The sequence below is a fragment of the Phaenicophaeus curvirostris genome, chromosome 3 (genome assembly GCF_032191515.1).
Source record: "Phaenicophaeus curvirostris isolate KB17595 chromosome 3, BPBGC_Pcur_1.0, whole genome shotgun sequence".
Lineage (NCBI taxonomy): Eukaryota > Metazoa > Chordata > Aves > Cuculiformes > Cuculidae > Phaenicophaeus > Phaenicophaeus curvirostris.
The window spans coordinates 21383849-21400140 of NC_091394.1; the positions used below are offsets into that span (position 1 = coordinate 21383849).

General features: G+C 38.3%; 1 protein-coding gene across 4 annotated transcripts in view; it reads left to right on the top strand.

The window, feature by feature from the left end:
• The window catches only part of TRIO (trio Rho guanine nucleotide exchange factor), a 249264-nt gene that overhangs the window by 161258 nt on the left and 71714 nt on the right, over positions 1-16292 (top strand). For all 4 annotated transcript variants that reach the window (XM_069853494.1, XM_069853496.1, XM_069853497.1 and 1 more), the window contains exons 28-33: positions 438-530; positions 2641-2752; positions 4813-5003; positions 9051-9152; positions 11211-11353; positions 11973-12072. In XM_069853494.1, the coding sequence (XP_069709595.1) occupies positions 438-530; positions 2641-2752; positions 4813-5003; positions 9051-9152; positions 11211-11353; positions 11973-12072 (741 nt within the window). The remainder of the gene's footprint in view (positions 1-437; positions 531-2640; positions 2753-4812; positions 5004-9050; positions 9153-11210; positions 11354-11972; positions 12073-16292) is intronic.

Here is a 16292-nt window from a genome sequence, read left to right on the forward strand (position 1 = left end):
GATGCTCAAAAACCCTCACCTCAGCTCCTGTGGTAGTCGTGGCTGCTCCTCAGAACACTGAAGTTTGTTTTCTTTTCTCTCTTGTGAGTAACAGAAGAAATACAGATTTTTCTTTTTCTTTTTTTGTTTTGTTTTGTTTTTATTTTAAAGGCATTGCCACATGTTTGATATGCCTAATCGTTGCTATTTGTATTTAGATTTGTTGAAATGCTTCACAGGTATCCTTGGAGGTAATAAACTTCAGTTTGTATAAAGTAAACAGGCAGATGCATAACATGACCATTTGCTGTGGCTGGATTATCTTGTCATCCTGTGGGTTTTTGTATTTCTCCTTAGTAAAATAGAACTTGTAGTTAAATTATTGCGTGGCCCTCAGATCAATCTGTATCCGAGTGTTGGTGATCACAGTCCTCAAATGTTTGCTTTTTTTCATGTAGGAGATACAACAACGACATGGACTGGCCAATTCTATCTCCTCTTACCTAATCAAACCTGTCCAAAGGATAACAAAATACCAGCTTCTTTTAAAGGTCAGTATTTGTTTGAAATTCTTCATCTGATTCTGCTGTCCTTAAGAAGGCAAAGCTCTTGCTAAAATCAGAAAGGTGTTTTTTCACTCTGCTCTCTAAGACTGTGGAATCCTGGGCAGCCTCAAATATTGCTGCAATGTTTTTTAGGAGACCACTGAAAATGAAAGAAAGTATAAATAAGCACCTTTTTGTCCGAACTCCTGTAAATCAAAACAGATACCTCTCTACTGATATTTACTTAGAAAATACAATTTGCATTTCCAGAATTAAAAAAGTAATTCATGTCCATATGGACAGGCACATTTTTGTAATGGTTTCTGCAATAAATTTTGGTGGGCCATTGGTTATGGCATTGTGTGTTATGTCATTAAGTAATGTAAAATGTATATATTTTTACATATTCATTTATACATGTACAAAAACTAACATATAAAATATCTATAAAATGTATCAATAGATGCATGTGTATATATATATATAGGTACACACAGAGTACCTATAGAGCTGTTGCACAGTTGTTGCTTGTAACGTTGCCTGGAAATGTCATGTAAATAGTAGCTGTTAAAATAAACAAAATTTTTGGAAACCTGTACTTAGAGCATTCACTCAGTGGCCAGACATCTTGTTGACTGGGCAGCAGCATATTTGAACTATGCTGGGTCTCTGTTAGGTGGCATTGCTTGTTTTGTAATAGCTGTAAAGCTCTGTAACTGATCTGTGCCTCCCCTTTTTACTTGAGAACTGCCATGGATGATTGTTTTTAAAATGACTGAAAACCATTGCAGGCTATTTCAGGTCAAGCTGTATGGAAACAAGTCCATGATTTTTAACTGAAACACGTTGTCTGATCTTCCCTTGCAGAAAAGCACAACTTATAACTCACAGAAATATTCTGAGCTGTGCTGTTTCAAAAATTTGGGGATATTGATCCTAACAATTATTTTTCTTAAATCTACATATCCCTTAGCCAGTACATTTTTGAAGTGATGGAATAAATCAGTTTAATCATTTTATGTAGAGCAGATGACTTTCCTGCATAGTAAAATGGATTTATTTAGTGATTGCTGGGTTTTCTTTATTGTTTTATTCTTTTTTTCCTTCCCTATAAGAAGAGAAATGTAAAACATGGAATGATGGAGAGCCCAAAACTTGAATGACAACTGAAACATTTTACAGTTCTAAAAGTCCTGTTTATTTTTCTAGAATTTTAAGTGTGATGTAGTGTTTTGCTGTGATGGTGGTTCTGGCAGTTAAATATGATGATAATAGTAGGAATCACCTGTCTTTCCTGTAAAAAGGGAAAGAGAATTTAACCTGAGGGTATGAATTAAGTGGGGCTTTTGAATAACAGAAGGAAGATAATATGCCCTTTAGATTAAGTAAGCTACATTTTATCTTTATACTGTTAAAAGGGTATGAGGCAATTTGAATATCCGCAATTTGATATCAGTATATATTATACTGATATCTGTGAGATGTTGAAGAGACAGGCAACTGCGTCGTCCTGAGTTCTACTACAATACTTCAGCATATTTCATTCTCTAACTTCTGTTCATTAGTTAATGCTTGTTCGTGTTTGGAAGTTTTGTCTGTAGGATGCTTTTAGCTGTGTGAACACAGAATGGAGTAATTAATGGAATACTTAAAATGAAGCAATGTAAATACTCTTATCAGCAGTAGTACAGAGCAGGTCTTTGTTGCAGTGGAGCAGTGACTGGCATGGGAGGCAAGGGGTCATTTTGTGTGTCCTGCTTCCCTCCACCTTCATGACTTGGCAGCAGTGTTGCTCTGGACCTTGATGTAGTACTGTATCTGATAGCTGTGCATGTGCTTATCAGAAAAAATACTGTCCTTAATGTAAATTTAAAACATTTTTTACTGATCAGATGATCTGTTTTAAATTAGAGATGGTTAACTGAAAGCTTGGGCTGCTCCTTGAAGAACAGATCATACAAAGTATGCTGCCATGTCATTGGCAGAGTAAGAAGTTCAAAAAGATTCTACATGCCAAAAATGACTCCTTGTTTGTTAGAATTATTATTTGGTTGTGTATCATATTAGTGTAAAAATACAAGATAGAGAAGCACTCATGTCTGCTTGTCTTTTGTAGGAGCTGCTCACATGCTGTGAAGAAGGTAAAGGTGAGATTAAGGATGGCCTGGAGGTGATGCTTAGTGTGCCAAAGCGAGCAAATGATGCCATGCACCTCAGCATGCTGGAAGGTAGGTTTCAAACTGGTTTTCCAATTCAGTCATATGCTGTAGATTAACTTTGTTTAATAACTTTCTATACTACTGTGTGTTGAGAAGATCTGAAGAATGTGAACATTTTCTTATCTCTGGGTTTGTATTCTATTTATCTTCTATTTTGAGGTATGTAAAATGCAGACTTATTCAGGAAAATGAATTGTGACGGGCGACTGGCACAGTTCTGTTAATTTCTTAACTATTCTTTCATCCTGATCTGTAGCTCTGCCACTGCAGATTTTAAAAATAGGTAGGCTAACAAAGTTTTCCACTACTTATGTAAAATGTAATTGGGTGAATGGTCAGATACGATAGCTTTGGCTACATTTTCCAACAATATCCTCAGCTTCATTATATGAGGTGCATAAGTGTATTAGAGGTGATTTTGATGAATTATGTATGAAATAATTGTCTCCAAGGAGTTCATCATTTTCACATCTGTTTGCTGTCTGGTCCTTAACAGACTTCTGGTTGAAATGAAATGTATCTTCTGACAGTAAAATGTCAGCGTAAAAAAATTTAGCCTGGGCCTTAGCCAGAACTGCATAATTGTGTTAACGGCACAGTGGAGGTTGGATGCAATTGTGTCTTATGTGCTTAGAACAACTTTCTGCCAAAATCTGTTGTGTAATTTACATGTTATCATGTATGATGGTGTCATCATACATTTAGTAATAAAAGTGCTTTGGCATTTACATTTGTTGAGATAAAAGCAGAACCACCTTACCTTGCAGTTGCTGAATAAAGACTTATAGGTGCTTTCCATCAATATTGTTTTTCCTCCTCTCTGCCTTCTAATATTAAAATGGAGCTTGTCATGGAAATTCCAGTATCACACCAGTTACTGTAAAACACATCTTGGTTTTACACTTGATCCTTGATCACATGAATCCTCAAAATCACCTTTCTTCCCTGATTTTCAACAATAGCGATGTTGGTCAGTTTGCAGGATCACTTCCAAATGGTTTGTTCAGGAGGGGATTTTAGTATAAATGCTGACTGGCTTTGGTGGTAACCTGTTAACACTGGGAATGTAATCCTGGAGAATATCCTAATCTTTTACAGAAGCTGGTTTTCTAACAAATCACACGTGTATTGTTGAGTCATCCCATGTTAGATAAACGCAGTGAATGAGCACATTTCCTCTTTATGTCTCTGGGGGATTTTGAATGAACATCCCTACACAACTTACCTCTGATGCTCTCCATGATGCCCTGTTTATAACAGTGAGAGCTGTTGTTTTCTCTAGGATGGTGCTTTTCTGTTCAGATGGTATTGGCAAGCAGTGTTTAACACACAGCTTAATACCACTTGTAAGAGTATGGTAGACTAATTTCTGTTATCCTGCAACTTTAAAGCTGTGTATTAAACTGGGAAAACACCATACCACTACAGTGGGAGTAAAACCGTTCATCTTTACGTTATGTCACGAGATAAGTAATCTAGCTGCTACTTCTTTATTGTGGGTCAATGCTGAAGTGAGTCAACGGCAGGCTGATCACATGGCAACAGCTACAAGTTGTCATCTTTTTTCATCTCCTATTGGAAAATGTTTACATACTTATTGTATACATGTTAGGGAAGGTGTACCACCAGAAAAGGTGGTATTTGGGAGCTTGCCAATGTCAGAACAACCTCATGAGCTGTCTGTGTCCTCACAAGATACTTACTTTGGACAGTGACAGAAAACTTGAAAGAGAAGTCGTTTTCATCATGGAAGAGGTCACCAGAGGCTGACATAGACAAATCTGGCGTTTGTTGGTAAAATACTACCAGAAGAGTTGATAAACTTCTAGACACTTAAATATCTAAATTTAGACATAGGCTTGAGTTACAGTTACATTTAGTATATAGCAGTGTTGCAACAAAATCTTCTTTTTAGTATTGCTTCCTTGGAATCCCATTTTTTCCAAGGTGGGGGGTGGGGTGAGGGGTAGAGGGGAAAATGGATTGCTTTGTAAACTGAAGCTGTGCTTTTAAATTTCCTCATATTATCAACTTCTCATGGTGAAACTTTCCTCTCCCTGGCTTTTTAGGCTTTGATGAAAATATAGAATCTCAGGGAGAGCTCATCCTTCAAGAATCCTTCCAAGTGTGGGACCCAAAAACTCTAATTCGAAAGGGAAGAGAGAGGCACCTTTTCCTTTTTGAGATGTCTCTGGTTTTCAGTAAAGAAGTAAAGGACTCCAGTGGAAGGAGCAAGTACATTTACAAGAGTAAACTGTTTGTAAGTATAAGAACAAGTGATCACATTTAGAATAGACTGTGACTAAGCTCAGATGATTTGAATGTGCCCAAGGAACTTGAACAACTATTATAGTGCACTGAAAGAAAAGCCTTGGAATGTGTAGCCTGAATCTTACAAGTCTGCTGCTTTGTCATGCTTTTGAGGAGAAAGAGTAGACTAAAAGCAACTACTGAAGGCTACGTGGCAATCTTGGTTTGTCAGGACAAAGGAAAATCAAGATTGAGCTGGACTAATTTTGTCTAAATTGTGTGTGATTGCTGATTCTTTAAGACTTACTTGTATAAAGTAGAAGTACGGAAGGAGTTGACAAGCTGCCTACATCTTGCTTGTTTACTGTCCTGTTGTAGTAATATTCAGCTTAAGGATTCATTTTGGTGGATATTCTACACTTATGCATCTGGAAAGGCAAGAACTCCTTGTCATGGGAAAGTTTGTTCCAGAATATCTGCTGAGACTAGTAGTCTTACAGTAATGGTTTGTAAATGAAATTATAGCTCCTGCAGTCTACTGAAGGGATATAAAGATGGAAATGTTTTTCTTCTCATTTAAAAAAAAATTTAAAAGTATCTGCTCTTGCTTTCCTCATCTGTAGCATGTCTGCTTTACAAAATGTGACCCAGGAATTCATATCCTTACCTTCCTGTCTCATTGGATGATTTGGGTGACAGCACTATTCACACTCAGTAAATTTTGGTAGTCAAGTGAGAAGACAGTCTCCCATGGTTTGTGCTGCACCTGTCAAAGGCAGAATTAGCTTTTCTACCAGAGAGTTTAGAACAAGTACTTGAAATTATTTTACTTCTCAGAGTCATGCTCTAAAAGACATTGTTCTTCTACTGAACCTATTGGGATATATGACTAAGTCTAGATGGTATGAATACTGAGCTTTTTCTCCCTGCTTTAGCTCCTTTTCCTTCTTTACCCTGTTTGACCTTTGTGTCCAAACTGGTAAAGCACGTTGGTTCAAAACCCCCCTTTTTTTTCTGTATCTTACTTTGCATATTCTGCTGCTTCATTTCTGACACTTGCTTTCCTTCCTGATATAAGGTAGCTAGCAGGTAACACAGCTGCAGCTGTTTTGTTGATCACACCTTTGTTTGGTGTTCTCAAGAACTTGAAATACAAAATCCCCTCTGATGTACTGGAGGCTAACATCAGCTGCCAAAGCATTATATGGCAGGGGAGACAGAACTGAAAAATCGGTCCTGTAAGCTTGTCAAGTCAGTTCCTCTGGCAGGAATTTAGTAATAGCCTTGGGTCCTAGCGAAGCTGCTGGAAATCTTGAAGACTCTCATTGTGCCTCGCTTTTAAAAATAAGCATTCTTTTCATCTTCATATTACATTTGGCAAAATATCCTGTAGTGCAGCTAGCAATTCTTATAGTTTGATCTTTAAAAAAGGCATTCATACAGATGTTGAAGGCATTTGTGTTGATTTGAGCTAACGATCTTTTTTACACATTATGCTGTCTCCTGCCTCTATAAGAGTGAAGTCCTTCTCTTTACTTTGGGCATGGTGACCATCATGGTTTCCCCAGCACAGGATACTCAATAGCATGACTTGTATTAGTGAAGAATGTGTTAGTGAACTGCTTTGGCAAGAGATAGAGTCCAAGAGCAAATGCCTCAGGAGGGCTATGGGAACAAGGCAAGCAGCTGTTACTTTGCCAGAATACTCTCCTAGTCACCAGTAACTGGCAGTTCAGGGGCTTCCTCACCTGAATGTGGTTTCTATGCGTTCAGTAACCTGCAACAAATTTATGTGAGCTTGTCCTTGGACCTCATGCAGGCTTTCAGTGTTTAGTGTCTTTTGCCAAGAGTTGTGTTCCTCAACTACATATTGGGCACAGGCCACCCTCCCAGTGTTGGGTTTTGAAGCTGACTCTCTCCCATTACTTCCACATGATAGCTACCACTATTGAGAGCTTTGGTGAACAATATATGTCTGCTTTGCCCCTTCTTACGATACAGACAACCACTGCATTGTCCTTCAGTTCCTTGTAAAATTAGTAATATTGACAAATGTGCCAAAACTTCTACATTTGCTAGGTTTTAAAAAATAAACATTAAAAATTGTGCTATCTTGCCCATTCAGACTTTGTATTGGGCAGTGTGATAGGGTATATTTTCTTTGAATTTCATAATGTAATGTTGGATTAAATATTTTGCAAGCTTTTTAATGCACGCAGGAGTTTTTGGCAAGTTAAGCTTAAAATACACCACAGGATTTTAGGTATTTCAGTGAAGAAGAGTCCATGTTCCAAAGAGACAACAAAGCTGAAAGTATAGATAAGTTGGGTTTAGATTCTTTTAAGGGAAAAAAAATCAAAACCGAACAAAACAAGTTGTTATCCAAGTGAGACAAGAAAAGAATTACCTTTACTCAGGTATTGTATATCAAACATCTCTTGTAATGAACTGTGTATATGCTAGTGATCATGCATAAGAGGGGAAAAATACAGCTTCTAATAATGTAAGAATGCTTAGCAGCTGCCTTTTGGGTTGAAGTTTCTTATAGTTTGAGCTGTATTTCTTAGTTTATAATTTTTTTTGGAGCAGAGCCTATATGAATTGTTTAACTGGATGACAATTCACATGACTGAGATGTTGTTCCAGTTGGAAAGTGAAAACATTTTGGATGATAATTAGCTATTAAGGTCTGACATTAGAACATTCCCAAAGACTGATTGTTAATGTAGTTATCCCACAAAATTCTCTGGGGAAACTGTGTTTCTGAATTATTTCATCTGTTTCAGAGGGAAGGAAGCACACTAGGAAAGGCTCCTTTGGCAGAAGAGAGATCATAGTTTTGGAAGATATCAGGAGAATATTTAAGCATGTCTTATCTGAGAGAAAACATAGAGGTCAATAAGTAGTGACTGTTCCCTGATGGAAATCAACAAGGAGAGAAGCCAACACTTGCTTTTACCAAGCACATTTTTTTTAAGTGTTATAAGACTTATATTGTCAAGTAAAAAATGCAAAATAAGCCATTTATTTTCAAATTGTAACTGCTGTTGTTTATTATATCTTTATAGGGAAAACTGTTTAGCTTGTGGTTTTTCTCTTTTGGAAGAATCCCCACCACTATCACCAGTATAAAGAATTCTCTCTAGCATATCATAGAATCATAGAATAACCAGGTTGGAAGAGACCCACCGGATCATCGAGTCCAACCATTCCTATCAAACACTAAACCATGCCCCTTAGCACCTCGTCCACCCGTGCCTTAAACACCTCCAGGGAAGGTGACTCAACCACCTCTCTGGGTAGCCTGTGCCAGTGCCCAATTACCCTTTCTGTGAAAATTTTTTTCCCAATGTCCAGCCTAAATCTCCCCTGGCGGAGCTTGAGGCCATTCCCTCTTGTCCTGTCCCCTGTCACTTGGGAGAAGAGGCCAGCACCTTCCTCTCTACAACCTCCTTTCAGGTAGTTGTAGAGAGCAATGAGGTCTCCCCTCAGCCTCCTCTTCTCCAGGCTAAACAACCCCAGCTCTCTCAGCCATTTCTCATAAGGCCTGTTCTCCAGCCCTTTCACCAGCTTTGTTGCTCTTCTCTGGACTTACTCCAGAGCCTCAACATCCTTCTTGTGGTGAGGGGCCCAGAACTGAACACAGGATTCGAGGAGCGGTCTCACCAGTGCCGAGTACAGAGGGAGAATAACCTCCCTGGACCTGCTGGCCACGCCATTTCTGATACAAGCCAAGATGCCATTGGCCTTCTTGGCCACCTGGGCCACTGCTGGCTCACGTTTGGTCAGCTGTCAACCAACACGCCCAGGTCCCTCTCCTCCAGGCAGCTTTCTAGCCAGACTTCTCCTAGTCTGTAGCACTGCATAGGGTTGTTGTGCCCCAAGTGCAGGACTTGGCACTTGGCCTTGTTAAACCTCAAATGATTTATGATTTAGCCTTAAGCCACTAAAAATCTCTTTAAATAGCAGAGCTCAGTTGCATAGAATTTTAGCATCCTTTTGTGTCCTCTAAGAAAAAAAATACTATGTTGTCTTGACAAATCTTTCTCAATTCCAGACTTCAGAACTGGGTGTCACAGAACACGTAGAAGGAGATCCCTGCAAGTTTGCTCTGTGGGTTGGAAGGACACCAACTTCAGACAACAAAATTGTTCTCAAGGTAATTTTAGCAGATGTGCTTGTACAGTCTATCCTAAGTCTTGCCGTTGCTGTTCATACTTGTTGGGAAGGCAAGAAGTGATGACTTCGAGAAGGACAGCTGCTGACAGATAATCTTCCTTTGTGTGTAAACGATGTGGTATATTATCTAATTCATGTGGCTTGACAGTAGAGGGGAATCTGTGTGGCCTACTGAACGACTAGTCAAAGTAGCTTTCATGAATCAGAGTAGGAAAAGGTTTGATTCCAAGGACTTCTCTAGCTTGAAGTCTTCACCTGCTAGCTGACCGAGCAATTGATATGCCAGAGACAAATTGTGACATCTGTGTTAGTTCTAAACTTAAATCATTGCTGCTTTTTGGTGACGCTGTTTTTCGTGGCTCACATTTTTATGCAGAAATTGAAACACTTCAGGTGATTTTATATCTTTCTGTGGTCTATAATTAATTCTGAAGGTACTTGCTTTTGGATAAGAGCACATGCAATGCTTGTAAACTCTGTGACTGGGGAAGTTATAGGTGTCAGTAGTGTTTTTTGCCTAGCTAGGAGAATAGCTAAATCCGTTTCTCCTGTCACTGGTATGTAACCTGGGATCTCCTGTTTCAACTGGAGAACTTTTTTGTAATGCCAGAAACAGCTAACAGGTAATTTGACATATTTTGAGGACTGTGTCAACTTTGAAACTTTTCTGTTGTATCTCCTAGCTGTGTTCAGCTTAAAAAAATTTATCTTCCCATTTATAGGTTAATATACCTACTATTAAAGTTGTTCGTGTTTTCACATATATTTTTATTGATCCCTCAATAATGCCACTTAAGAATGGCCACTCAAATTTACACATTGACACTCAAGTTTATATGTTTTCCTAGTGAATCACAGGCTAAGAAGAGCTCACATTAGTTTTCTAATAGCAGTCGATGAGTGCAAGGAAATTACTTTAAAGGTGTTCCTGTTCTCTTCTTTACTTAGAGCACAGGATATTGGAATAATGTATATGGTATATGAAGCTTTTCAACCATTTTGTTGATTTCTTTCTTTGTTTCTGAAGGTTAGAAACTGGCACTTCTTCAGCTCATTAGTATTGCAAGTAAATTCCAGGAAAACCTAAATAAAAGATTTAACAAAACTTTGTGTTTGGCTTCTTTTCCCAATTGTTTTTGTTTGTAAAGGAAAACAAAAGGTTTTTTTTCCTTACAGTTCGTCTGTTCCTGCAACTTTCTCCATCCTTTTAGACTCAGTTATTAAATATTTGAACTATATATATTCGAAGCCAATTCTTTCAAGAGACGGCAATTAAGAGAAGTAGGAAGTTATATATAGTAATTATTTTTAAATTGCAATAATGTTTATATTTAACAGCATTCCTAGTGTTGGGTTAAATTAGATTAAACAATCACATTATGGGTTAGGCACCTGGATATCAAGTCTTTTCCAGGGTATCTCAAAAAATATAGATGATATGTTGCAGGCAGGTATTAAAATACAATCCCTAAATTAGCTTTCTGCTTCCGCCTAAGTTTCAAAAGTGGGAAGAGGAATAATGAAATGTGTTATGGAAGTGTGTTTTGCAGTATAAGTTAATTTTTCTTTCAGTGTTAATAGGTTGTTATATAAAGTTAGAATTGACCTAAAACTTAGCAGGAGTTCAAAATGCTCAAGGTGTTACTACTGAAACTCTCTAAGTAAGTCAGTCTGCCCTGTCTGGCTTGAGATGCATGCAGGGCTTTAGCCTTCAAGTTATGGAATGGTTGGACTCGATGATCCAGTGGGTCTCTTCCAACCTGGTTATTCTATGATTATGAAAGAGGAATCTGAATCTAAAATAAAACACTTTTTAAAATGAACAATATTAATAATGTTGTGGAGCGTGAAGTAGTGTTGGCAATTAAAAATGAAGAAAACTAGCTTGAATTTATTTTCCTCTGTTCAATTTTCCAAAAATTATTCGAAAAATTATTCTTTATGCCTTCCCCTTTGTGTTTATTAACTGACTGTATATGGGAATCTTCTCAACTCTAACAGTCCATTGTGGGGGTTTTATTTCTTTTGCATATCAAAGGCATCCAGTATAGAGAATAAACAGGACTGGATCAAACACATCCGGGAAGTCATACAAGAAAGGACCATTCATCTGAAAGGAGCACTGAAAGAGCCGATCCACATCCCCAAAACTGCACCAACAACAAAACAGAAAGGAAGAAGGTAAGTACTATTTAAAATTATCAGAGATCTCTGAGTACACAACAACAGTCTTTCCTCTGTAGTGTTGAATTTCTAATGACTTTCAGTGAATTGAACAAAAGCAAGAGTTATTTTGGCTAGCCTTAGCTTATAAGTAATTTCCAGTTTCCTGCAGTGCTGAACTTGTTGAGATTTCTGCTCTGAACAGTCCCTGATTTGTGTACATTCACCCATTGCAGAAGAGATTAGGAACTGCAGTACAGAGTAGCTGTACATTTTAGATTTTTGCAATTCTCCATGTGTTAATTTGGTTTTTGGTTTCCTTTCATGGAGCTTAAAATGTGTGACTGAGTGTTCTGCTTGTTCACTTTGGCAAAGGGGCTGTTCAAGGTTCTTGCTGTAGTTCTGGCTGGTTGGTTGTTGCCTTAATTATACCTAATGTAGACCTTGAGCAAACAAATCTGTTCTCTGTGGAACAAAGTATTAAGTGCTGAAATATTTGATTTTTGCATCATTTAGTTTGTCCGGGTGGTGTCCATTGCCACAATGTCTAGGTCCCCCTTCTTTTGAGTTGCAAGTAAGGAACTAACATGTTACAAACGCAGTGCTAATATTGTAATGAAAACTGAATTATTTGCAGAGACGGTGAGGACCTGGACAGTCAGGGCGATGGTAGCAGCCAACCTGATACTATTTCAATTGCCTCACGAACCTCACAGAACACGCTAGACAGCGATAAGGTAAGTTTTCCTATGTGTTGCTCTGTTCTGAAAGCAAATGATCCATGTCTTAGTGTGAGTTACCACCCAAGATTAGTCCTTAGTACCTTCAGAGAGGAGGCAGTTAAAAATAACTGTGTGCAATAGAAATAATGTGATACCATGGAAAAGCAAGAGTGACTGTTTAAATCTAGTATGTCATAAAGGAATGATGTTTGTTTCAAACTGAAACCGTTTTGGTCCCCTTTCTTCTGCAGTTGGTTCAAAAAATTTATCCAGTTTAAAAAGAAAGTTATTTTCCACAAAATGTGATACACATGCACAGAATTTTTCTTGATGTCAGTCTCTGCCTTTCAGAAATCATACCATCTGCTTTTTGTATTAGCTTGAGGTTGGTGGTTGCCACGCGATTGCTTTTGTGAAGGACAAATGCTGTCCAATGTTCATGCATTGGAGAATAAGACTGTTCACAGTCTGCATGAAAGCTGATGGAAATCACCATATTAAACCATATTGCATCGCTGTATTAACCCACAACTATATCATGTGATACTTGTGCTGCTGTTTCTTCCATCTCTTTGTATAGATTCTGGCTGGGTTATCCTGTAAGGATAACTCAACCAGACTTTTTCACGGGTACAAGAAAGATAGGTACTAAGAGAGTAAAAATTCTTATGAAACGTGTGTGTTACTTTGGAATCAAAATAAAATTTCTGGCAAGTGAGAAGTTTTAGGGCCTTGGAGGTAAAGGAAGTAAAGACGGATAATAGAAGTTTGTCAAGCAGAAGAATGAATGAAAACCCAGAAGCTGTACAGCAAATAACATGAAAACTTACTTAGGGTTTTCTGGTCTATTACCTCATCATCATCTAGAAAGCAATTAGTTTTCTGTATTTTGCATGTCACTTTAAGTCTATGGGTTGATTTTTCTATGTAAGGAAGACAAAGACAGAAGAAGGGAAGTAAAAGGTGCTAAGGGTTTCTCTTCTATTTGTCAGAAATAGCCTATGTTTTGACCTTGTGCGCTTGTACTGAAGTTGGTCTGTAGTTTCAGTGGTGGCTTCTTCCAGGGATACCTGTGAGAAAAACGGTTGATTAGAGCAAAAAGAGCATAATCTTTCAGTGATTCTTGTTTTGCTGTTTTATTCTTTGCATTCTTACTTAGCTATTTAGTGATTTACAAAAACTGTGTTGTGTATATACCAGCAACCAGTTCATTTCTTATGGGTTCTTAAAAGTTTAGGTATTCTGTCACATTCACAGAATCACTAGGTTGGAAAAGACCCACAGGATATTCAAGTCCAACCATTCTTATCAACTACTAAACCGTGCCCCTCAGCACCTCATCCACCCGTCTTTTAAATACCTCCAGGGATGGTGACTCAACCACCTCCCTGGGCAGCCTGTTCCAGTGCCCAATTACCCTTTCCATGAAAAATTTTTTTCTGATGTCCAGCCTGAACCTTCCCTGGCGGAGCCTGAGCCCATTTCCTCTTGTCCTGTCCCCTGTCACTTGGGAGAAGAGGCCAACTCCTTCCTCTCCACAACCTCCTTTCAGGTAGTTGTAGAGAGCAGTGAGGTCTCCCTTCAACCTCTTCTGCTCCAGGCTAAACAACCCCAGCTCTCTCAGCCACTCCTCATTAGACTTGCTCTTCAGCCGCTTCACCAGCTTTGTTGCTCTTCTCTGGACTTGCTCCAGAGCCTCAACATCCTTCTTGTAGCGAAGGACCCAGAACTGAACAGTGCCAAGTACAGAGGGAGAATAACCTCCCTGGACCTGCTGGTCACGCCGTTTCTGATACAAGCCAAGATGCCATTGGCCTTCTTGGCCACCTGGGCCACTGCTGGCTCATGTTCAGTCGGCTGTCAACCAACACCCCCAGGTCCCTCTCCTCCAGGCAGCTTTCTAGCCAGACTTCTCCTAGTCTGTAGCACTGCACAGGGTTGTTGTGCCCCAAATGCAGGACTTGGCATTTGGCTTTGTTAAACCTCATGCCGTTGGTCTCAGCCCAGCAGTCCAGCCTGTTCAAAAACAAGACATGCTCTCTCTGATTTCCTTGATTATTGGCTGTGACGTCAAGCTGTATGCACACAGCCTGACTGGATTGTGCTTCAATTCAAATGGAGGTGATGCAATCCATGCCAGCCATGTATTGCCCCTCTTAAGTTGTTTTTGATGTTCTGTTTACTGGAGAATAGCATGAATTGTCTTCTGTTGCCCTTCATGTTAAAATTTCAAGCATTGTGAGATTTGCTGAGAAATCTGGCCAAGTGAAATGCCCTCAGGTTTTTCTTCCAGTCTGACATTAGGAGGAGTTTTGCCAACAACCAGTTTAACAGGAGTTACAAGCTAAAAGGAGGAGGAATGGAGATCTCTTTAAAATATTTTCATGATAAAATAAGTTTTCGATTTGGTTAGTAAGCATAGTGATGTTTTTCAAGTATTTCTGAGTTTTCATGTTAAGGAGATTCACTGGGATTTATTTGTTTTGTATTTTATGTCCAAGGAAGGAATTTACTGTTTGTGTGCTTTTTAAGAAATATGTTAATTAGCAAAGTAGATTTGTTTAATGTTTCTATTATATGTTTTGGTTTCAATTATTAAGGCACAGAAGGCAGAAGACCAATAAAATCTGTAGGATATCTCAATATTGTTGCTGAATCTGAAGTAATCTTGTACTTGGTATGTTGAAAAATCATTAGCTGCAGTCATTTGGGGTTTGAAAAAGACTCTCTTTGTCAGCCTAGTAGCTACAGTATGTCTTACAGGGATGGAGAAAACAGTTTTAGGGATTTTGGGTGTCAATATGGTTAGCCAGATGGAGCAATGGAACTTCTTGGCTGAATTTGGAGCATGTCCCAAAGTGAGCTGGAAGTCCAAATTCAGAAGCATTAAAAATACAAGTAATTTAAAATAGTATTAATGAAGTGATAAAAAATGTTTAGCACTGTATCAGTTATCGTACTATTGTTGAGCATTTTTCTGTTCATGTGTATTGTGATTAAGAAAGACAACAAATACCAAATATGTCATTCTAATCAACAGCCAGGTAAAAACATTTTATTAATTTCTCCAATTGTACATTCAGACAGTTTATTCTTTTAAAATAAATGTGTTGGTTAGAAGTACTAACTTGTTATACAGGGAGAATATCGGGAGCTAAATCCTTTATCCAAAAGTCAATACTTTTTCTCACCTTCTCTGAGATATACTTTGAAAAAGCTCTAAGTCCTTAGCCTTCGTAATAAGTGGTTGAGTATTGTCTAAATGAGCTTCTTTCCTTGCGTCCTGTTTTCTGACATAATTGGAAATGCCTTTAACAACAGAGCATAACTTCATGATTAGCTTTTTTCTCCTCCACCCTGGCTTTTTGGGCTAGAATTATAACTTCTTATTGTTGGCTCCACTGTTGCACAAAGCTTTTCAGTAATGATTGGGATGGTGCAATAGACCGTATGTTTATAAAGCTGACATCCTTCCCAGCTTCATGTCATCTGAAAACTATATTGGAAGGCAGAATGAGAATGCAGCATCATCTTGACAAATGAGAGAAATTAATTGCAAAATACCATCCAATTTAATTGGAAAACATTTGAGCTAATGTGAAGAGGTAGAAATAGTTAACTACTAATGAAAGCAGTGAGAGTATTGAACAGATTTTTCAGAGGATGATCTAGAAGCTACAGAGGTTCACAAGCTGTTTATTATTTTAGGAATGTGATGCAATTATGGGGGCGAGAGTTGGGGCGGGGGGGAGCAGCCCTATATTGGCTTGTAGAAATAGGATGCTGAGCTGCAGGACACAAAGTCCTAATTCTTTACTTAGCACTCATAACGTCTCTATTAGGTTCTACAGCCAGTTTGGAGTACAGAATTTTAGCAAATAAGTGGTCCATCAGAAGAATTCCGGGGGAAAGAAGGAAAAAAAAAAAGACTGATTAGAAACCTACCAAACTTAACTTAAAAAGCAACATCAAGAGTTGGGAAATAAGCCTAAAGAAGAAAAGCAGAAGGAAGAACTTCAGGTCTTCTAGTGTTCTAAAAAAGTTACTACACAGAACATAGCTTCACAAATGTGAACCCGTAGAACAGAGTAATTGTGAAGGCTGGAGAATCTCCAAATCTCCATAACTGCAGATCTTTGCAAACAGTTTGGATAAATGTTAATCAGGATTCACAAAGACGTAGTTGATCATGCTCTTAGAGAAACAAGTGGACTAGGTAACTTAAGATCACTTTC